The sequence below is a fragment of the Marmota monax genome, unplaced genomic scaffold, assembly GCF_021218885.2.
Source record: "Marmota monax isolate L192 unplaced genomic scaffold, Marmota_monax_Labrador192_F-V1.1 WCK01_AAM20220418_F8-fsc00024, whole genome shotgun sequence".
Lineage (NCBI taxonomy): Eukaryota > Metazoa > Chordata > Mammalia > Rodentia > Sciuridae > Marmota > Marmota monax.
The window spans coordinates 26,558,963-26,582,836 of NW_026695224.1; the positions used below are offsets into that span (position 1 = coordinate 26,558,963).

The 23,874-nt window shown below is 38.9% G+C and overlaps 1 protein-coding gene across 1 annotated transcript in view; it reads left to right on the forward strand.

The window, feature by feature from the left end:
• The first annotated feature begins 979 nt into the window (after positions 1–979).
• The window catches only part of Cntnap4 (contactin associated protein family member 4), a 248,507-nt gene continuing 225,612 nt past the window's right edge, over positions 980–23,874 (forward strand). The window contains exon 1 of the mRNA XM_046434879.2: positions 980–1,197. Within this exon, the coding sequence (XP_046290835.1) occupies positions 1,113–1,197 (85 nt within the window). The 5' untranslated portion in view covers positions 980–1,112. The remainder of the gene's footprint in view (positions 1,198–23,874) is intronic.

Below are 23,874 nucleotides of genomic sequence, written 5' to 3' on the forward strand. Positions count from 1 at the left end.
GTGTGTGTGTGTGTGGGGGGGATGGTCCCTTTAATCAGGATCCCATCATGTGCCTTTTGGGGCCTCCTGGGAGTTGCTGTTAAAGAATCTGATTGTGAATGTGACTGTGCATTCACAGCAAGATGCTCATATCAAAATAAATCTACCCAGAGCATCTCATTTGTAGATTTGTACTCCTGAAGCACTAACTAAAATAAGAAATGTTAATTTCTTGTAGACTATTACCAGATGATTTTAAAGATCTGCCAAGCAGGAGTGTCTGTTCCCATGTGAGGAATTTCCATAATAAATTCCTGGCACCAAAGCCGAAGAGGATAGTTTTGTAGAAACAGAGAAAAACAAAAGCAAATCTTCTCCCCGAGGACAGTTTTAGCTACAACTTCCCAAGGCTGCTTCCTTATTTCTGTTCTCATTTTATGCTTTTGTTTTGAAACGTAATGCAGTTTTTACCTGGATGGACTCCGGGATCATCAGGAAGAGCTCAGTAGGTTGGCTGGCACCTGTCAAATAGGAGACCTCCCCCAAATCAGAAGGCTCCACAGCCTGGCCTCTTCCCCCACCCCCACGGCCAGCAGGAAAAAAAAGGGTTAAGGATTATTGGAGATCAGAGGGGAGGAGAGGGAGCCCCGAGGAGGCCCAGAGCAGGAGGCCTCGGGGTCCAGCTTTGATGACCTGCAGCTCGTGGCTGAGCTCTGAGCGCGCTGCTGCTGCTCGCTGCTGCGTTCGGAGGAGGGATGGGAGGAAGGACGCGGCTGCCAATTTCAGGGACCACTGCTGCCAGGAGTGGGCGTGGCCTCGTCGGTGTGGATGCTTGTTAGAAAAGATACTGGGTGCTTTTCAGTGAGGAGTCAGGGCTGTGTGTGTGAGGGAGGGGGGCAGGCAGAGAGAGAGAGAGAGAGAGAGAGAGAGAGAGAGAGAGAGAGAGAGAGAGAGAGCAGGAAGGAGGGAGGGAGGGAGATAGGCGGGGAAGGAGGGAGGAGAGAGAGGGAGAGACAGAGAGCAGACCTGGAGATACTGAAGATCCAGTCGGAGCTGGGAGAGGGACTGAGAACCCGACTCAAGCTCTGGTAGAGCCACTCAGGATCTTTTGGGGGAGCTCCGTAAATAGGAACATGGGGTCTGTCGCTGGAGCCTTCCTCAAGATGCTTTTCCTGTTATCTACTCACAATTGGAGCAGAGCGGAAGCTGGGAATTCCTGTAAGTATACAGCCAATGATTTAAAACTTGCAGGGGGGCTCCCTGCAAAACTTTGATTCGATTGTTTTTATGACTGTTATTTGCTGCTGAGATGGCTGCGGAGCCTATTGCTCTCAATGATGAAGCATCATTTAAAAATCCTGCAACTAGGACCGGGGTTGATGCTCCTCTTTCCTTTTGATCTGGTCAGCATAGGCAAAGTGTGAGCTCTCTTTTTTTTGTCTACGAGTGGGATCCTACTCTCTTGTCTTTGAATATTCATTGAGAATGCTCAAGTTCTAGTAAAACATTAAATTAGCATCTTAACCAGGGAATCGCCTGCAAGTGTCTTCATTTCTTCCTTTGAGGATTACTGAATTTTATTGGAATTATGTCTAACGTGGAAACAACCAGCAGACTTTGCATTATGCTGCATTAGCTTAGGTTTCTGAAGTTTGCGATTTGGCAGAGGAGTAGCTAGCTGGCTGCATCTTTAAAATGATGCAGGCTAATAACCGAAAATGTACTGCAGACTTTGGGAGCAGGCAGAACTGGTGGAGGCAAACCTCAGTATAAGAGCTGTGTCCTGGCTCCTTAGACAAGGAGACTTGGAGCTCTCCTGAGAGAGGGCTGATCCCCGCATTTGACTGAAAGAAAAAAAGCATTCAGGTGATCTCTTTTCAAAAGTGTGTTCTTTACTGGTTGGCTTTTCTGCTTCATGAATTCGTGATTGAATATTTCTGATTTTGAGTTGATGGATTCAGGGAAGATTTGTGAGGATCTTGTTTCTAATTTAAAATATCACCCCAAATAATTTGGCAGACTCCCTTCATCCATTTGTTATTAGAGATTTAAAAAAAGTTTTAAAAGTTGTATTTGGTTCTCTAAAGGGGAGAAATTCCCCTTTCACAACGAGTGAAAAGCAAGCTCAAGAAATTCAACTTTTTATTTCTTGCATTTTAAAGGAAAATCCCATTTGCTCATTTGCTTTTCAAGAAAGGGCTATGAGGCCTCTTCAGGAATTTATGCTGCTGCTGTGCCACCACCAGCATAGGGTTGGGGGACTGAAGCCAGCAAGCAGACATTTGGTGTGGGAGGGATGTCATCTGACTTCACTCAAGGGCTCTCATGTGAGAAAAACATTACAAACTCACCATCCCTAGCCAAATGTCTATCCCAGGCTGCATGGTGACTGTGATCCCATCACTAGGAATTCATATAACCTCAGGGTGCATCTATCCCTCTCTAAGGAGAAAACTTCACTCCAGGTGCTGCTCTGTGTTTCAGATTCAGTTTTAAATTGGGTGTGTGGGAATCCCACGAAGTCAAGAAAATTTGCATCACTTTCCCTCATCAAAATCTTGGAATCCTGCAAGGGGGTACAAGCTGTTGACAATGTTGCAGCCAACCAACGGACAATACAGACACCCACACATGAGGGAAGTTTTGTAGAAAAGGCATCAGTAATTCATCTTGCAACTGCTGAAGTTCAACCAAAAAGGAAGCACTAGAGGTCACTCTTACAATGTGCAGCACATCAGTGCAAGGATCAGTCCCTCAAGACAAGCAGAGCTTAACACTGGCCTAACACAGCGTGTGTTTCCAACATGCTGCCTCTGGTTGGGTTTGGGGTATATTAAGAGGTTTAATTGGGTTGCTAGTTGTATGAAAGTGTAAGGAGCCTATCAACATGGAAGAGCTTTCTTTTGTAATGTATCTTCTCAGTAAAGAAAAGGTGAGATGCTGAGATCTGAGAGCTCAGTATTCCAGTCTGCTCAGCTCTGGCTGGGCCTCTTGTTGACACTTAAAATCTCAATCCTGATTCTGTATTCATTCAGCCTCGGTTTCTTCAGGAAGTCTTGTAATGCTCTCCTTAACACTGGTTGAACTCAGAGAACCTATACGTTTTAAATTCCCAGGAACTTTCAAATGATAAAGTTGGAGTTCTTGGTTGGCACATCTGTCAAGAGTTGACTGTTCTTCAAGTGTCAAAAATGTCATTAATTGCCTTCATGTAATTTACGTTGCATTTTGTAATTTCTTGTCACCATTTGGGCAATGTGATTTGCAGCTGTAGATAAAAGGAAATATTTCATTTCCTAATTTTAATTTTATTCCTCAGTATTTAGGAAGGATTCACTTTGTGGAAGAAGCAGGTCCGTTGTTGGCAGGTCATAGTGGAAAGTAGACCATGCGTTCTATCCTTTTTGGAAGAACAGGTCTATATCTTCACAAGCAAATTGGAAGTTTGCAAAAGAATGAGCAACCATCAACTAGCATGTGTTTCAAAATGTTCTAATAGCTCTAGTAACTCTTCTGGACCAGACCACATATTAGTAAAAAATGAATCCATCGTGATTACTAATATTAAAGTCAGAACTGAATGTGAATAAAAGAATTAAAAGTCTGTCTCTTGGACAAATACAAAGACCTTTGTCATCCACTGAGTTGCTAGTTGTTGGTCCAATATGAATGCTTTCACAGGGGACTCTGTAGACATAGGATAAGGTGTACTTTAATTTGGAATATTAATTGATGTTTCTATTAGAAATATTCTATATAAATACACGCATGCACTAGTAAGCACTTGTGCTTATGTGTGAATCTAAATATGTATAAACTTAGACCCATGTGCTTGTACACTTTGGGGGGGCCCTGATAAGTACTGATAAGGATGAGACATAGTGAATGGATCACATTCTTTGCCTACTGGTGCCCCACTGGACATTTATTTCAAAAGTAGTGAAAGAGCCCCTAGATTTTTCTCTTTGTTCTTGTTGAGGTGAGTTTGTTATTATATGAGATGTCCCTTTCATGAAAAGGTAGAGACAGATCCTGGTAGATAGACTTGATCTGTGAGAAGTTACACTGACTCTTGTTTTCTTCACTTCCTACTAAGAGACACACACTAAAAAAGAGAAGCCATCTCTTTATTTTGTACTTGGTCTGAAGGAGCTGCCATCTCTGAATAGTAAGACTATGTTGGAGGAAGAGTCTGCTCGCTATAAGAGAAAGGGCAGGTGTAAGTAGTTTGGCTAATAGGAGTCCTGCTTTAGTTTTACCTTGTAGATCAAGTAATGGCGGCTCTTTGGCCTCAGACATACATACTTACTGTGCCTTACTTGAGAAGAACTGATGCTTACCAAGGAGCTGACCAATGACTTAATTAGAAGTTAGCTTCTCATTGTGTTCTTTTTTTCTAATAGAAATAAAGGATAGAGTTGATATTTACCAGAAGGAAACATTAAAATTGTGGTAAAATCAGTAATTGATAAAAGTAATCACCTGAGTAGATGGCCACTTTTGTGGGTGTTTTGGACAGATCCTCAAATTGCTAAAACTCAACTTTGAAACTTTCTCTTTCTTCCTCTCCCCCAAATTCATCTCTATGGCCCAAAATAGCTAGAAAACAATAATGAAATATGGATAAAATATAATTCTATGATGCACTGCCTAAATGGCTAACTTTGGGTGGAAATGACTAGTGTGCACCGTGACTAATTTCTCTAATAGCAGTGGTGATTTATTTTCATCCACATGTTGTACTCTCTGCATTTACTGCACCACTCAAATCATGTTTGACAAAGGCAACCTTTGACTCTAGGGTAACATAGCTCATAAATTAACATAGGGATCAAACATGACTTCCTGTGAGTGGTACCTAGTGCTTAAAGTAATAGTCGTTATGGTTATCTTCTGAAATTAGTCTTTGGATTTATATCATATATATACAATTTCTCTATTGGAGGTAATATATATATATATATATATATATATATATATATATATATCCAGATTAAATTGACTTCTTCTGTGAAAGCAAATTATTAGAATTGTATTACATCAAGTATTAGGCTCAGAAGTGGGTAAATTATGGCCCATGAACCAAATCTGTTCTGCTGCCTGTTTTTCTATGGTCTATGAACTAAGAATGGTTTTCACATTTTTAGCTGAAAACAAAACAAAAGGAGAATTGTTCATGGTACAAAATAATTATGTGAAATTCAAATTTTAGTCACCTGTCTTATTTGTAGGAGTGTATGAGAAAAATTTGTACTGGAATATTATATTTTGAATTTTATAAATAAAATTTTTGTTAAAATTATTTTACTCATGGTCTCTAAGTACCTACATGATATTCTTTACTATCTGATCCTTTATAGAAAATGTTCATTGACTTCTGATGGAAATATTATACAATGTAATATAATGACAAGACAGAGATAGTGTATAAATTATACTAAAATAACATTTAGCATTTAGTCAGTCATTTAGTTCAAAATGCCCCCCCCCCCACCATAGAGTTGTGGTACTGAAGGTAATATTTCTAGGAGTTATAATAGAAGAAACCTTCAAGCTAATATTTTTCTCATGTTTCTTCTTAAATATTTGATTGGCCCAAAATCTTGTTATTTCAATGAGTATGCGTTATTTATATTTGTTTGTAAAATTTCAGCAGTTTTGGTTGATCATGGGGCATTTTAAGTATTCCTATAGTCTAGGATGTTTAAAATAGTATATAACTATTTGCCTCTTAGATATTTAGAATAAAAACTCTGCTGTAACTTTACATTTTCATGAGTATAAAATATTCCACTTCAGATTAATCAGGAATTTAACATCTTGAATCAAGTAATTCTATGAGGGAAATGCTTATGTTTGAAGGGTGTTTGTGCTTCTATGCTTTTTAAAGCAGTGGCTTCCTAAAAACACTGAAATTGGCAAGATTTCTAGAGCAAATTTAAAAATAGATTTTCATTTAAGCACTACCCACTGAGAATTCACGATAATTAAGGAAGTGCCTTTCACCTTCTCATGCTAGTATAATTAATTTGTATGTAAATATCTTATCCATTTGGAGTTGTACTTACTTTTTAAAATGTTTTTATCAATACACTGTAGTTATACATAACAATGGATTCATCTTGACATACTAATACATGTGTGGAATGTAATTGGCTCCATTTCAGACCTCAGAATTTCTACTCCCCCCAACCCCTATTCTCTTTTCTCTACTTTACTGGTATTCCTTCTATTTATTTATTGTTTTTTAAATTGGAGATTTGTGTATTTATTTTTGATATCTAAAACCTGATCACTGAGTTCATTTTATTTATTTTACACTATGACTGTTTTTTAAAGTAAGTTGAAATGTGATAGGTTAGAGAACTCACTGAAATATCATTTTAGCATTCTTTTCAAAACAAATAGCCATTTGTCAAAAGTTTATTTTTTATAATAATGGTTCAATGGTTCAGCTCCAAATGAAGAATTCTATGTGTCATAAAAAGACCAATCTCCAAATTAAAAAAAAAAAACAAACAAAAACCTACGACAGCCTCAAGGAACATCTTAAAATGTTACTTAGTCTGGGTGTCAATAAGAATCATGATGTAATTCACGATCATCTGTGAACAGAGAATCAGGGATAGTGACATTGGCACTGCATGACTTTGAACTTGTTTTCACCTTAGAATATCAGTCTGGCTTTACAAATACCTATTTTTCTCAATTTGATACTATGTTTAGAATTCAAATCTCTTTTACTTCAGATTAATCAATATTGGGCCCTTACTATTGTCAACTAATGAATCACCTGACCTTTAGTTTGCCAATTAGTCCTAAGTTATCTAAGAAATCCTTCACCAACCTTTTAAACACCTTTCCCTTTCCTCCTTACTGATTGAAAGTTTACTTAATGGTTTAGCCTCTGAAAACAGTAGGAAGAACAAGAGAAATGTATCCAACATTGTTACATAAACCTCAGGTATTTATATTAGTAGAAGAACATGTCTGATGAAATATTAAATAATGCATACTTTGATCTGATATTTCCCAATGGCCTAGAATTACAGTGATTGCTTATGGTTTACTTGTTGTTGTTTTCATTCTTATTAACTTGCTTAGTATTTATCTGGAACCATAGCTAGTTCATACCTCAGCTAGTTCATACCATAGCTAGTTTTCAGATAAACTAATCTGATAGAGAAGGGCTGACCCATCACAGAATTTATGGTTAAAATAGGAGTTTCCTGAATTAACCACATTTACAAAGTGAAATGAGCTGTGTTTGCATTGTTGCTGGTGGTTGAGGGAACTTGGAATACTTGAGTGACTGTTTTAATGGATATGTCAGTTAGAAACCTTTAGAAATACTCTAGCAAACAGATTTTTAAGAACAAATCTTGGATTGTAACATCAAACTCGAAGATTCATTGCATTTTTCTTGCTTTAAAAAGAAAAATCTCAGAAATGCCTCAAACTACATGTAGATAAAAATTATGGGACGTTAAGAGATGATGTGATTACTGAGAATTTTCTCCAAGGAAGAATGAACTCCCCAGTAAACTGAATATTCTGAAATGATATAATTTACACTTAAGATGAACATTGTATTAAGTAGATTTTGAGGTTTTTTTTTTTTTTTTAAAGATTTAAATTTCTTGAGAAGTAATAGTTTACCTGTGGCTCTAAGTTACAATAAATTGAATTTCTGAATAAGGCAGATGCTGTCATTTGTTGGATTGGTTTCTTAATAGTTTGGGGAAGAAACTTTGATGTCAGATTTCAACATTCAAATTGCTTCAGTGAATTCTAAGAATGTCATTGACTATGTGTATCAGCTAAGTATGAATGCATGCCCACATGCCCACATATATATGTTTATGTGCACTTGACTTTTGGAACCGGCCTTCCTTGTTCTGAACTTAAGATTTTAGTCTCTGTGAGGTGCTCATCAGTATAGGGGCTGGTGGCTCTGTGCAGGTTAAGACCATTTCTGATATGTTATTGCACTAGGAAAGATGCAGTACATATTTCCCAATTGACTTTTGAAGGACAAAGTTTTCGCTCCAAATTCTTTTATCAAGGTATTCACATGCATGGTACCTGACACTGTAAAATCACGTAATGATAAAGGATATGCATGCAAACTCCGTTACAAGTTACCACCCATTGTGGTATTTGGAAAAGGAAGATATGTATATCATGTTTCCCCCACTTTCAATGCATTTTTGTCATGGTTCATGGAAAAAGTGGTACTTTGGTAATAAAATTGGAGAAATAGCATAACAGGAGGTAAAAATGAGCCTGTTTATGTTACAGTTAATGAGTCATTCCAATGTAATCATTGGAAAAGTGAGTGAAGCCTGAAGACGTTTGACATTTTAAGTAGTTCAAAATTAGTAACTATAAAATTTTTTAATGCCATAAGTATTTAATAGAGTAGTGATGAAATTTATCTCTAAGGTTTTTAAATCACAAAGGAAAAATGGTATGATATGTATCATAGCTATAGCTCTAATTACTTTTTTTTTTTATTAAGTACCTCTCATTACTTAGCAGGGCTCTGGAATAAGGTATTACGTGCTTCTAAATCGTAAAAGACATATTTGTTTCTGTAACCATTTCTTTCCTACTGGCAATTATGGTACATATACAAATGGGGTCATAGGCTGCTATTAGTTTAGAAGTAGTATTTAAATATATAAATTCACTTGTTTTCCTAAATCACATTTATTGTATGATTTTTCAGACAAACTATAACCTGTCATTTTATTATTTGACTTACTATGCAAGTATAACCTACAGAGATTTTTTTTAAAAAATGTTCTTTGTTTAGTCAGCTTTTTCACTGCTGTGACTATAAGACCTGACAAGAACAATTTTAAGGAGGAAAACTTTATTTGGAGGTTCACAGTTTCAGAAGTCTGAGTCCATAGACGGCTGGCTCCATTCCTCAGGGCTTGATGAGAGAGGCTGAACATCAAGGCAGAGAAGTATGGTGGAGGGAAGTGGCTCACATGATGATCAGAAAGCAGAGAGATTCCACAGGCCAGATACAAAATGTATACCCCAAAGGCATGACCCCAGGAACCCACCTCCTCCAGCCATACCCTACCCACCTTCACCTTCAGTCACCAGCCAGTTAATCCCATCAGGGGATTAATTCACTGACTGGGTTAAGGTTCCCATAACCCCATCATTTCTCCTCTAAACCTTCTTGCATTGCCTCCCACATGAACTTTTGGGGGACATCTCACATCCAAACCATAATATCTTTGAATAAGGATGTTGATAAATTTTCCTAGAAATTGATCATAGTTTTGGAGTTGGTAATTGCCTGGATGACCTTGAATAGACATTCAAATATCTTGGCCCACAACAGAGAACCCATATTTTCTTGTCAGTAGGAACCAGTCATCTACTAGACCCAATGGAGGAATTCTTAAAGAATTTGAGAAGGTTAAAGTTTTAAGCTTATGGCTTTGCTTTAAAGTATTGCATATATGTATATATATATATATATATATATATATGTATACACACATATAAACACACATACATATGCATATACACACTATGCATATATGTATGTATATGCATATTTATGTATATGTATATATAAACATATAACATATATTAAATGTATATTTTCTATATTTATTGGATCTTCAAGACTTGTCTTTTAAAATCTGTTGATCAGTGGATGACCAGGAAGAAGAAAGAAGTAAACTGAAAATGATCTTTAAGAGAAATGAGTTGTTGTGCCTGTGTGTGTGTTCACACATACACCAGAAGCTCTTGGGGGCGAGAGTTGGTAGGGGGAAGGGGAAATGGTGCTCTTATGTTTCACACTTTGAACTGAGTAGTGTTGGGATATAAAAGGTTGTTCCTTATTTACCATCCATACCAGAGTTGTCTTAGTAAGCTTTTACAACAGAGTATGAGGATAGATATGTTTATCTCTATGTGAATGTCACTGAATACACGTGTGATTGAAACTTTACATGGTACCCATAAATACATACAATGTAAAAAGAAAATATATATCACAACCCCTCTCCTAACGACAAGAGCAAAAAAGTAATGTGTAGGATTAACAATGAACAAACTGTCCTTTGAGATCCAGTGTAAATTCATCCAAAACCCAAGAAATCATATTGCCATTTTGTGATCTCAAAGTTCTTTGTTTTCTAGAGTTTGATATGAAGACCTCAGGATCTCTGGTGTAATTTAACCCACCTTCTGGTCAGTCCCTGAGTACTGGTCTTTGTGACCTAATAATTGAAGGCAGAAAATGGTAGTAGAGATTTGGGCTTTAAAGCCACTGGGGAAATTTAAACATGATCCAACTCTCCAGGGCAATGTGGCAAAGTGATACTGGTACCCGGAGAAGGGCGTCATAAACAGAGTTGAACATTTTTCACATCATGCACTTTTATCTCTTAATTTTGATGATTTTAAACAAAAAGAATCTTATCTCCAAGGCAGAAAGCGGCATGAGTGCTTAGTGATCCTCATAATTAAGGATTTATAATACATATTTACATTTGCCATGTTTTAGATGTTTAGGACTTAATTAAAAGAACATTGCTAAAATAAAAGCAATTCGATCTAAATTGGTGGTAAGGGAATTCTGTGCAAGGTTGTAAAGCTGCTCAATTAGGTGCCTCTGTTCCACAGTGCGTATGATTTCTGTTTTTATTTTAACTGTTGTACTTTAGCACATAGACTGTGTTATAATCCTGTTAAGAAAGCTTCATGTGCCTCTAAAACGTCATAACACTACCCAGTAAGTATCATAAGATGTGCAGCCTTTCCCCAAACAAACAAAACACAGAGACAATTTGGGGAAAGAACTAGGATACAGTTAAGGAGGCAAAAGAGCAAATACTGAAGATGACATTGGGTTTCTTAAACTCGTAGGATTCTTTATCACAAAATGGAATATGACAAAAATAAAAGACTTTCATGACCCAAACCAGTATCTATTAAAGGAATGGAAAAAGTAAGCTAATAAAAAATGATGTAGGCTTTTAGGTGCTAAGAATAAAAGTATGCCCACAATAATTTGCTCTGTGTAAAATGTAAAACTGAGATTAAATTCGTTTTTTTACTGGTTCCCCTGTAAATGACGATATCCATTTCTGGAAACCTTGTTACGTGCTTCCCTTGTGTGTGTGTGTGTATATACGCACACGCACACATATATAAATACGCACACACACACACATATATATATATATAAAGTGTATACATACATATATAATTGCAACATAAAGTAGATTAGAATGAAGGCAATGTATGTAGCATCATTAATCGCTGAAACGTTCTCTGAAGAAGATGCCAGGAAGTTCTCTGTTTTTCTGAGTTAGCAAAATCGAGCCTCCTGTGATCATTTTCCTCTTTCATTTTCCTGGATATGAGGACGATCTGGCTGTGACATCTGTCACATTAGCGATTGCCAGGGTTGATTTGGCTCCTACGGCTGGCCAGGCAGCTGTCCTGCTTGCTACCTCGCCACTCCCTACGATTCCGTTCACCTCACTCCACATCCCGCAGGATTCTAAAACACGGCACATATTAATGTATTTTTAGATAAGCCTGACCTAATACATTCATAAATTTAATCAGTCTGAAGATTTTTATTTTTGTTTTAAAAAGGCAAGTCCTGCCTTGCGGCCCTGTTTCGTGGTTAGGCTTTCTGATGTCAAGTTTGGATGTCTTAGCATAGCAACCACGTCTGGCTAACCTGTGTTTACGGATCTTTCTATTTTTGTCTGTTTTCTGTGCTTTCTCTCAAACATTCCTGGTGTCCCCCCTGCAATCCTACCCCCCGCCCATCCTCTGGCCTCCATCTCTTGGCCTTTGTGTCTGTTGCTCTCTTTGCCTGGGTTGTCCTCAGTCACCTCCCTACAAGTCCCCCTGGAACTTGTGAAAGCAAGCCCACCTCTTTCCCCCACGGAGCCTTACCTGAGCCGACCACCTGGACTCCATTGTTCTGGAGCAGAAATCTACAGCACCTGAGTGCTCACCTATTCCTGCCCCAATCAGAGTATCCAAAGGGATTTTTATATGTAAAAAGTCTTCTTTACAAAACTGTAAAATCTCTCATCTGTATCACCTAGCACAGTATACCTGGAATAGAGAGGATTTTCAGCAAATATGGAAAAAAATACATCCGTGGATGGTTGGTATTTTGATTTTTAGTTGAAACGAACAAAATCTGAGGAGATGGACAGATGCATTTTTTATTTAGGAGACCATTTATTTTTGCTATCCTTTTATTTGACTATATTTATGTTTACCTCTGTTACTTTTCATTTTGTTAGGTTGAGTTCTTCATTCTGTTTTTTAGGGAGGAGGCTTGTTCTCTAATGAATCTATTCCCACTGCTCCTCCCTCTCCCCTCTCCTCTTTTTTATTGAGAGCAAAAGTAATTCAATAGGCCACTAGATCAAATTGTTTTAGATTGAGGACTCTCAGTGGACAGGCAGACAAAACACACACCATGAACATAAAGTAAACGCAGAGCAGCCCACCCCTCCCAAGCGACCCTGAGGCCTCTCCATCTCTGTAGCCTCCTGATCATGACTTGCAATTTGGGATAGTTCTACAAAGTACTTGATGTTCTGGGAAGAAGAATTCAACTCTTCATCCACACTGGCTTTCAGCTCCTCTGTGTTTATTTTGCAATTTCTGATTTGAGAACCTTTCTCCTTTGTGGAGGGTAGAAAAAAAGAGACCTTTCTCCTCTGTCTTTTCATCTCCAACTTTATCGAGAGTGTACCTAGCTTCCTCACTCTTATCCACAAACATATGCAAGACATTTCTTTTCGTGGCCTTGAGCAAATTTTTCTGGCATGAATGAGTTCTGAACTTTTATTTTTCCTCTTTTAATTGCACACATGCCTCTTTTTAACGATTTTCCTGTAAAACTCGATCATTTCTTTTTAGATTCCTCTCACGTTTCCTTCTCCTCGTGGTCCACATTTGCGATTTTTATTGCCAGAATCTTACAGTGCGCAGCCTTCCACACATGTTGACGTATGCTGTCATTAACAATGACAGATACTCCTGTTGCATTGGGCCCTGTGAACTCAAAGGTGGTTCGGGGTGCATTTTTTTCATTTCCTCCTCACACAATCCTGGAGCCTTTGCAGCAGATGTTGTTCTGACTCTTTTACAAACTGGGAAACAAAGTTAGCAGGTGCATCCAAAGGCACTGAGCAAGGAATAACAAAGCCGAAACTCAGACCCAAGGCTAGTGACTCCAAACCCCTTGCTCTGGGAAGTGGAATTTGCCCTCTTCTCTAGGGGAACCTTTGAAATCATGTCACTGAGTATTAAAACACATATTTCCATTCTCAGGGTTCCCTCTTTGGTGTGATTATAATTTTTAAAAACATATGTACAATAATCCTACATATTTGTGGGGTACAGCGTGGCATTTCGACACATGTATACAATGCGTAGTGATCAGATCGGGGAAGTTGATGTGTCTGTTTCCTCAAACATTCATCACTTCTTTGTGCTGGGAACACTCACAATCCTTTCTACTATTTAATTTGAAATGTGTCAGTTGTTGTCAACTGTAGTTATCCTACTGTGCTAGAGAACACTAGAATTATTCCTCCTGTCCAACTCATCCCTGAACCCATTAACTGTCCTCTGTCCCTCCACCCTACCCATTCACAACTCTGATAATCACAATTTCATTCTCCACTTCTGTGAGCTCAACTTTTTCCCTTTCACATATATGTGAGAATGTGTGATATTTGTCTTTCTGTGACATGAGAAATTCTAGGAGGATGCCTTTTCTTTGGTCTCAGGATCCCGTCACTTGTATTTTAGTCAGGGTGAGGTGACAGCCACTTGCTCAGGGGAGCTAAGAATAAAATTTTCTCCTCTGTAAAAATTTCTCCACCAACTCTTTTGCTTTCTGGTGCCCAAGCCCCATTCATTCACTTCCTCTACATCCCTTCTTTGAGTCAATGTCTTCTAGAATAGGACTTGAAACAGCCCAAGTGGCGAGAACAGTCAACTCGGCCTGCGATGCCTGACCAAGGTGTTCAGCTGGTTTTCTTTCTTCCCTCCGTCAAAGCCCTTCTTCTCCCTGTGCTCAGGGACACGTACCGTACCTTTGTTTGCTGTGTTGGTTGGCTAGAGCTGCCATGACAAAATACCGCTGGCTGAGTGGTGCATAGAAATCAATTTTTTCACAGTTCTGGAGGTTGGAAGTCCAAGATTGAAGTAGCATCAGAGTTGGTTTCTGGTGAGTTCTCTCTCTCTGGCTTACAGAGGGCCACCTTCTCACTGTGTCCCCACCTGGCCTTTCTCCTGTGTACCTGGACAGAGAGGAGGGAGAGAGATACGTGGAGTGTCTGGTGTCTCCTCCTCTTCCTACTTGGATGCCAGTCCTGTCCCATTAGGGCCCAACCCTTAGCACATTATTGAACCATAGTTACCACTTTAGAAGTCCCCTTTCTAAATACTTTACACTGGGGATTAGAGCTTCAACATGTGCATTTGGTGGTGGTAGTGATGGGGGACAGCATTCAGTCCATAGCAGATTTTCTCCTGTTGCAATCGCCTACAGGAAGTGACTTTTCTCTTGGTATTTGGGAGAAATTTTTGCAAGTTCAGCTGATAGGTTGATTTTATGGATTGAAATGCGATGGATTGGTAAAGTGCTTCTTCTGGGGACCCTCCTCCGTGGCCTTGCTGGGATCATTCCCGGTGTGCTCATCCATTAGCTGGTTGCCATGGATGTCACCATGGCCCTGTGCCTTCTCTACCCTTTACCTGCGCATTCTAGCTGCTTCTACCCAAGAGTTCTGACATCCCTTAGAGGTGTGTACCTCAATGATACCCAAACTGCCTTTCCATCATTTCACAACAGTTTTATGTCTGTGAAGCAAGTAATTTCCTTTGAGCACATTATTCTATTTCAGATACTCCTTCCAACAGTCTTGGCGATTCATAGGATGATAATTTATTGCTCTTTGTTAAAATCATCTCTTTATTTATCACCGACATTCTCAGAGCTGTTATCACAAGTATTATTTTATCCCTTTCAAATTACTTTCTCCTTTATGTTGCTAAGCTCCAGTTGTGGTATGATTTGCTCTGTGTGTTTCCCGCAGGCCCTCCCCAAAAGTTGATCTTGCAGTTAGTCGTCTCTGGCACTTTCCTACTTCCTAATCCATAAATCTCCGAGGACACATCTTTTCCTGCTTCTATCTGTGATACATTCTATCCCCAGTCCCCAAACAAAACTTAAACGAAACAAACCAATAATCTTTATTTGGATAACTTTTTAGAAGTCACCTTAAAATTAGTCTGATTTTATATTTGGAAAATGTCCTTCAAATAGGGGGAACTGGGACAGATGTTTGCCGTATATTATTTCTGTCAGTCTTGACTCAGCATCTGTTCCTGCCCCCGGTCTTTTACCACAAGCATGTCTTCCCATCCTCTCCAGCGCATTTCTCTTGTGTCTAAATAGTCTTTGTGTTTGTTTTTTTTAAAGGGCTCATAGTACCTCATCCAATGGATATGCTCTTGTTTAAAGATCCCTGTATTTTGAACCAGTTCATTGATTTTTTTTTTTTTTCAATTCTCTCTGTTGCCAGTATCTGCTTGTAGTAGTACCTGGCTCCCCTTAGGACTCTTGTAGTTCTCTAGTATTGCAGTGTCTTAAGCCATTTACAAATGTCAGTGTCATGAACTGTTCAATGTCATTGTCTCCCTCTGTCTTGCAAAAAAAAAAAAAAATTCAGATTTCTTTTGGAGGGATAAATTTCAGAGTTGTGTGAACTTCTTTCACCCCTCCCGTTTCCACTCCAGAATTTATAACACTTAAAGATGGTTCTGTGTCTCTTCCAGTGCTATCACTTGTTCAAACATGAATCAGCTGTGGTGGGGAGAGATTGTCACGTTTGACAGATCTCAGAAGCGCAGCTGTCACCCTCCAGGAAACCCCCACACTCATCAATTGGTCTTGTCAGTTGCATGAACAGCCATCTCTGTAGCCCCAGCAGCAACACCAATCTTCCCCACGTGTGTCCTTCTCCAGAGCTGATCCTGGGCCCTCTGATGGCTGCTGTGGATGCAGGTCACCATCAGCCATGCAGAAGGCATGAGTCACTATTGATAGGAAGATCCTCCTCACTGCCATATTAGTCCTCTCTTGGTACTGATTTTGATTTCTTTCTGGCATCTTAGAGTTTTCTATCTTCCTTTCTGTAAAAACCTAATAGTGTTTTTTTTCTTTTTTGTATGTTTTTTGAGAAAAATTCCAACGTTTCAAGAAAATAGACTGGAGTGGCTCAAGACATTTGTTTTCTTAATCAGGGAAAACAATGTATATTTAATGAACATCAAAGTGAAAAAAGGAAACACTTCAGATTAACAATTTTGAATGAGAACTCTGCTTCCATTGCTAACCCAGAACCAATACTACTTAAGCCCCTTCTGTTGGAGAGCAGACATGCTGCTGTGTGATATCTGATAAGTCTCTGAGTGATGTTCCTCGTTAATTCCAACCCCTTCCAAAACAGGAAACTATCAGAGCTTTTCAGAGCCCTCTGTGTGTCCCACTTCGACTATTGGACTCTGTGCTTTTAGCCCTGCTCTTTATAGTTGTGCCTAAGACTCTTGAGAGCTCCTTCCCACCACTCAGAAGTAACACACTGCACCTTTAAAGATCTGCTTTAGCAAACAATGCAATGAGTTTATCCTTTTAATAATATTTTCTTTAACAATATGTATAAGCTGCTTCCTGGTTTCCTTCCTATCTCCCTATCTTTTTACTTGGGTACTTACTACATAAGCTAAAAAAATATATAATGAAAAGTGATTATCCAAGGAATTAATTACCTTGTTCTAAAATGAATTTGTTCATAATTTGTAATTTTTTTTTTTTAGGTAGACTCCTGTGACTCTGCACTTAAGGAATTCCTTTACAGAGCACCCTTCATAGCTTGATAGCTGCCCCACTCCCCCTTGGAACTAATGAAATATTGTTGAAAATAAATGTATTTAATCACACATTTCATATGCCAGGCCAAATACCAGGTGAAATACTTCAGCACATGGCGAATGCTAGAGTGGAAAACATTGCATCCCTTTTTTAAGTTAAACGATGCAGTTGATGCACAGAACTGAATGCAGTGTTCCTGGTGGAGTGGTTTGAACTGAGAGTTGGGTTCCGTTTGTTGGTTTGTGTTCTGCAGCCATTTCCTGAACCATCCATCCTTCTAAAATCAGGAGATGTGAACAGGGCTAAGTCCTGGGTGTCTACCCTGTTTCCATTACAGGGGTGATCTTATCAGTGAGCTTCTGGTGTGATGTACAGATTATAAACACTGTGTCAGAGATTTTGGAGAGGGAATGAGGTGGGTAAAGAAACCATCTCTCCACCCACTCAGTCTCCCACACAGCCACGTAGGAGTTTCTTGTTCTAGTCAAGGTACTGGGGTAAGATCACAAATGTATCCCAATCCCTGCCACTCAGGGACCCAAATGAATGGAGAAGACAGGAAGACATGCTTTAAAAGTAGCTCCAGTAAAAGGCATTCGCTACACTGAAGTGTGGACTCCTATGCATTCTGATTTATTATTTATTTGGTAACCTGTGTTTCTTCTCATTTCCCTTAAAAAATCAATAAATGACCAGTAATATCAATAGATTGGATAGCAGATGAGCTTTTATATTTTTAATTTCACCATGAATAGTCAGAAAATTTATCCCCAAGAATTACCCTGGTTGAATATATTCCACGTTAAATGAACCCTGTAATTGCGTGCTTTGGGACTCTAGTTATTTTTCAGTTGGCACTGATGATTCAGAGAATTACACCTAAGAAAGAAATACTAGCTAAGTATGCTAAAAAAAATTCTTCATGATTTTTTTTAACATTTCCTGAATGTATTTCATTTCATACAATTATTCCTCACAGATCTGGGCTGTATTATTTCTTCAGTCTGTTTAAGTATTCCTACCTCTTTTAATTTCTGAGACTTCTTGGGTTTCACCTTTCTCCGCTCATGTTAGTCATTTATTCATTTGACAAATACTTAGCAAGACTCCACTGCGGTGCCTGTCTTTACATAGGTCTTCAGCCTCAGTAACTTCTTGATAATAATTGAGAGTGGAAGTTTTGACTCCTCAGATACATAATGCTGTTGTAATCATATTTTATGCCTAAGGTTTGTTTTCCTTTAAAGCAAAATGTTGGGTATTGCGTGGGGAGCTGATAGGGTGCCCATTGTGATCCTAAGCAGTGTGCTCAGTGGCTGTGGGAGTTGGCTCCTAACCAGCTCATCCTGGGCTCAGGGCTCAGCTTTGCCACATCCTGGTTCTGCAGGAAAGCACAGCACAGTGAGAGAGGTGTGAGGAGGGAGAGGAATACAAAGCGTTTGGGGTGGCCACAGGCAGAGCATCAGGTGTGAGCTGTGGGAGTCATGGAAACTATTTCTTGAAGGATGAATAAGAAAGTCAGCAGGGGAGGAAAGGGGGAGCATGTGCCAATCAGAACAAAGTCCACACAAGCCTGGAGCATCTGAATGCACCAGGACAGGCCTCAGGTGAGGAAGAGCAGGAAATGAAGATAGAATTTGCCAGGAGTGGGTCAGGTCATGAGGCTGCTATCCATAGAGGCAAGAACTGAGTATTTTATCCAGATCTCAGGAGGTCATTTTATATTTTAAGTGTTGCTTGCACACATGTGTGTGATGTGGATTAGATTTGCATCTTTGGAATGTTAAAACTCTCAGCGATGTGAGGAATGGAGTGAGGAAGGAAAGGGAGGGGAATCTAGCTTGGGACCAGGGAAGCAGTGAGTTTGTAGATTAACTCATCAAGAAGTATGAGAGGTGGGAGGGAAAGGGAGAGAGAAGGGAAATTGCATGGAAATGGAAGGAGACCCTCATGGTTATACAAAAATACATACAAGAGGAAGTGAAGGGAAAGGGAAAAAAAAACAAGGGGGAGAAATGAATTACAGCAGATGGGGTAGACAGAGAAGATGGGAGGGGAGTGGAGGGGAGGGGGGATAGTAGAGGATAGGAAAGGCAGCAGAACACAACAGACACTAGTATGGCAATATGTAAAACAGTGGATGTGTAACCGATGTGATTCTGCAATCTGTATATGGGGTAAAAATGGGAGTTCATAACCCACTTGAATCAAAGTGTGAAATATGATATGTCAAGAACTATGTAATGTTTTGAACAACCAACAATAAAAATTTTTTAAAAAAAGAAGTAATATGAGCCAGGTGTGGTGGTGCATGTCGATAATCCCAGTGGTTTGGGAGGCTGAGGCAGGAGGATCGCAAGTTCAAAGCCAGCCCCAGCAAAAAGTGAGGCGTTATACAACTCAGTGAGACCCTGTCTCTAAATAAAATATAAAATAGGGCTGGGGATGTGGCTCAGTGGTCTAGTGCCCCTGAGTTCAATCCCCAGTACCAAAAAAAAAAAAAAAAGGTACTATAAGCCATTGAATACAAGACAGTGACAGTGGCTACAGAGAGCAGGCAATAGATTTGCTTTGTACGGACACATAGGACTCACCAAATGTCATGGCTGATTGAGAGCAGAGATACTGGAGAGAAAGGAGTGGTGGATTCTAGTTAGCTTGTTTTTGCTTTTGTTTGGTTATAAATGTGTTTTGATCTTCCAAAATATGTAATTTGCTTTTGTATATAGTGGCTTTCCTTCTGAATAGGGGATTTTGAGCACATTCATATTTTTTAAAAACTCTCTTCCTGAATTTCTCTACAAAGGATCATATCTAAAAAGTATTTGGAGTTTGTGAGTGATACATATAAATGCAATATTTTAGGGAAAAAAATCATTCCATGGTGCTGATGAGTAAAATCTTTCTGAAATAAGGCTCACACAAAATACTATCTGGCATCTCATGTTGCATTTTAATGATATCTCTTGCTTTTGGCAGGAACAAGAACTTATCCCGAATTGATAGTTTGAAGGAGAATACTTACCTGTCATGGAGCACTGTGACGTTTTCTTGTCTCCCACTGAAATACCTGCACCTACCCCATTCGTTTGGTTTAGGTAGTGAAGATTAAATACTTACCCCTAAGGACAAAATGCTGAATTCCTACAGTTGGGTTGTTTAAATGCTTCAGTCCAAATATATTTAGGGTTTGAGAATTTATTACTGGATGTGTAAAAACAAGAGACATTGATAAAATGGAAAGTAAACGTCGATCATAATTTTACAATGGACTCTTCGAGTTATAGTGCATTTACTTAAACACACATTTACCAAGTGCCTGCCATGATGATGTATGTTCTATAAAGCAAGTGCATAAAGAAGTCAAAATGGAAAAGGAAGAGGGCGAGGAGAAGGAGAAATGGTGCAGTTTGTTATGATGGTACTAATTGTACCATTTTGGGTAATATCATGTTGAATTCATTTCTTTTGCTGCGTATGGAGATTTAGCAACCATTGGTGAATGCTACTGAATTATTGACCATATATCCCAAGCATTGAGAAGGGCCAAGCTAATTACCCCTCCAGAGAGCTTTAATTCTCCAGTGTGTTCTCTAGCATCACATAATCTTTTGAGAGTTAAAACTGTGGCAGAATCACTTGAGGCTTCTAGTCACTCTCCAGTGGCAACTGTTACATTTTAAAAATCTGCCCTTGGACATATCCAGCTATGAAAAAAAAGCCTGGGAGGTTTTTTTTTTCCCCATCAAAGTTATAAAGAAATAAGCTTTACTGATTTATAAGTGAATTCAGAGGACTTATGAAAAATAAGAGAGAAAGCTCCTTTTTTATTGTTTTAGCATTTTGAACACCAGAATTTCAAGAATGGAGAATAAAATCAGCAACTTGTCTTTAGAAAGTTATTGTAATTGATAGTACTATTTTCTACTTCTTAATGGCCATTCAAATGTTAGCATTTGTAAAACTCTTATTTCAATTTTACACAAACCCAGCAAAAAAATATACTAAAATTCTGTTAGCTAGCAATTTGAACCTTACCAATACAAATTCCATGTGTTCCAAGTGTCAAAGTATTTGAGATGTTCAATGAACTAAAATAAAAGGCAATTACTTATATTTCATTTTATTCAATTATAGTAATATGTTGTTTATATTTCTGCTCTAAAATATACAGAAGGAGCTATTCTTTCAGATGAGCATGCTTGTGAGTTGATTCACAGTGAAAATTAGATCCTTGGTACTGAAGAATAAAAGTAATTTTATTTGATTTACTGGATTTTACTTGATTCCAATCTATCACTTAAATTTCTCCCAAGCTCATGGAAATATATATCCCCAGGCTACAAAGTCATCATTTATCTTTTAAATTTGTCAACATTTACTATATAAAAAGAAGCTTTAGAGTTTATGATAGGTGATAGATAGATGACAGATAGACGATAGACATTCTCACTTTGCTCAGGGTTATATGTAAATCTTTCAGCATTCAGAACCCTTTATTCAAGGATTTCAAATAACTCGCCCTTTGTGATTTTGTTCAATATCTGCAAGATAGAGAAATGTCTTCTAAAAACTTTTTATAAGTGTCATCCCTACGATGAGACCTGATAACCTCTGGTGTCTCACTTTCTACCTGGTTTATCTCTGCTCCTCTGACCCTTCCTCCACTCATTTCTGTCAAATGTCTACATCTTTTTTTCTGATTAGCCATCGTCAGAAGCCCTAAGAGACACTTTTATTTCTCTGTCGCCTTCACCCATCTATTTGTGTAGTCACAAATCCCTAGTGCGGCTTCTCTCTGAGTCTGCATTCATTCTCCCCTTAGGTTGTACTGCCACGGACTTTGTTTGTCTGAGACAGAGTCTCACTGTTGCCTGGGCTGGTCTTGAACTCCTGGGCTCAAACCATCCTCCTGCCTCAATCTCCCAAGTAGCTGGAACTATAAGCTACTGTAGCCTTTTTTAAACTACACTGTGGTGCTGAGCATTTAGGTGGGGCTAAGAAGCATATGAACACAGCATTTCAATGTGTTATTTTAATTACCTTGCAGGAGTCTCACACAGGATGCTGTAAAAACAAGGAGGACATTTAAGCTCAAGGAGGTCAGCCAGTGGGTCTTTGTCTGGAGGCTGTTCCAAGCTGATGTTCTCAGCAGTGGTACAGTGTAATGAACCTGAAGGCAACTGTTAGTCTAATCAGAATGAAATAGTCATGCTTAAGCAAAAATGGAATAATCGGAATGTAATTGTCCTGGAGCATCCATACGAAGGGTTGATGGGGTGGGTGGAAGTAGAATCGAGATGGGTTTATAATTAATGCTTCAGGTTTTATGGAAGGCACTTAGATTGTTTAGATTAGCCCATTCCTGTGTGTGTGAGGTGGAGATGTTGCTGGGAAGCAGCCAGAGCCTCAGTTCTAGGGTCCAGACAAATTGATAAATTCAACAGAGTCAGACGTGAAGGCAGAAATCCAGTAAGGGGAGTGACCACATCCTGCAGGTCATGGGGACGGGGAGTTAGCTGCAGCCATATAGAGCTCCTGAGGGCTCAACCACCTTAGGAAGGTTGACCAACAGGACCGGAAGCCATCTCCAGACCACACTCCCACCAATGGGGATGTTTCTGAAGACCCTCAGTTTCTCCCTTAAGCCACAGCTAAACACTACCTGGGTGGTGGGTAGGGTAGGTTGTGGAGGGAAGGAAGGACAGAAATGATGTTTAATTGAGGTTGGTACCCTAACAATTCCTCTTTGCTGATTGTGACTTGTTCTCTAGAACCTGGTAGAGATTTTTTTATTTCATTTATTACAACGTCTTCAAAAAGTTCAATCAACCTTGTGTGAGTGATGCCTCTCTTGAGTATCATTGGTGCACATTTAAAGATATGTCACTACAGAGCTGAGGTTTCATTATTGCCTGTACTGTAGGGCACCTCGCGGATCCCACTTCACGTCCACATGGGACAGTGTCCTCAAATGCTGGCTCAAATAACTCAGAGTTCAGACAATGAAGTGAGAAAGTTGAGCAGCATCACCATCGATAGAGGGGAAGATGTGGGATGAGAAATGAAAAATAAACCTAAAGCCTTCAGTAGGAAATTAAGATTCTCTGACTTCAACGTCCCATCTGGGAATTGGTGATACCTTTTTCATAAGATTGATGTAAGAATTTAGCTGACTCGGACATAACACGAATACATGTAACTGTCATTGTTGTTAGCATTTTTCTCTAGAAGGCTCTAGTTAAAATGTCATGGGAACATTGGCATGGATCAGTTCACCCTATTAATGCCTTCATTGCTGAACGTGAAGTCACTTCCAGTATATTAGTCACTGTGGCATCTGTCAGAGAAGGACATGAGTGATGGGTCAATGATGGGCAGAAGAGGGGATGTCATTTATAATGGGGTGCCTGTGGGGTGAACAAGTAAACAGCATTTTGTAGGAATTAACATGAAAATGATAATGTATAGACATGAAAACAAAGTAAAAAACTATATAACATTCTAATTTCAGTGAAGTATGAGTATGAAAAACAGCAAAAAAAAAAAAAAAAAAGATTTTTGACTGAGACTGCCTTTTCTTTTTTTTTTTCCTAAATATTTATTTTTAGTTATTGGTGGACACAACATTTTTGTTTGTATGTGGTGCTGAGGATCGAACTCGGGCCGCACGCATGCCAGACGAGTGCGCTACCGCTTGAGCCACATCCCCAGCCCCGAGACTGCCTTTTCTATGAGAGTTTTCTATGAGAGCCTTTACTGAGTCTTTTCTGTGAAAATTATCACTTTTAAACATGGCGTCTTGGAAAACTGTAGTATATTATTATTATATTAATATTATTATATTAAAGTTCCAAGGGTTATTTTGAAGGACAAATATTCAAAGATTTATGTCCTTACAATTGTGCTTTGAGGCCAGTAGTGGTTTATGG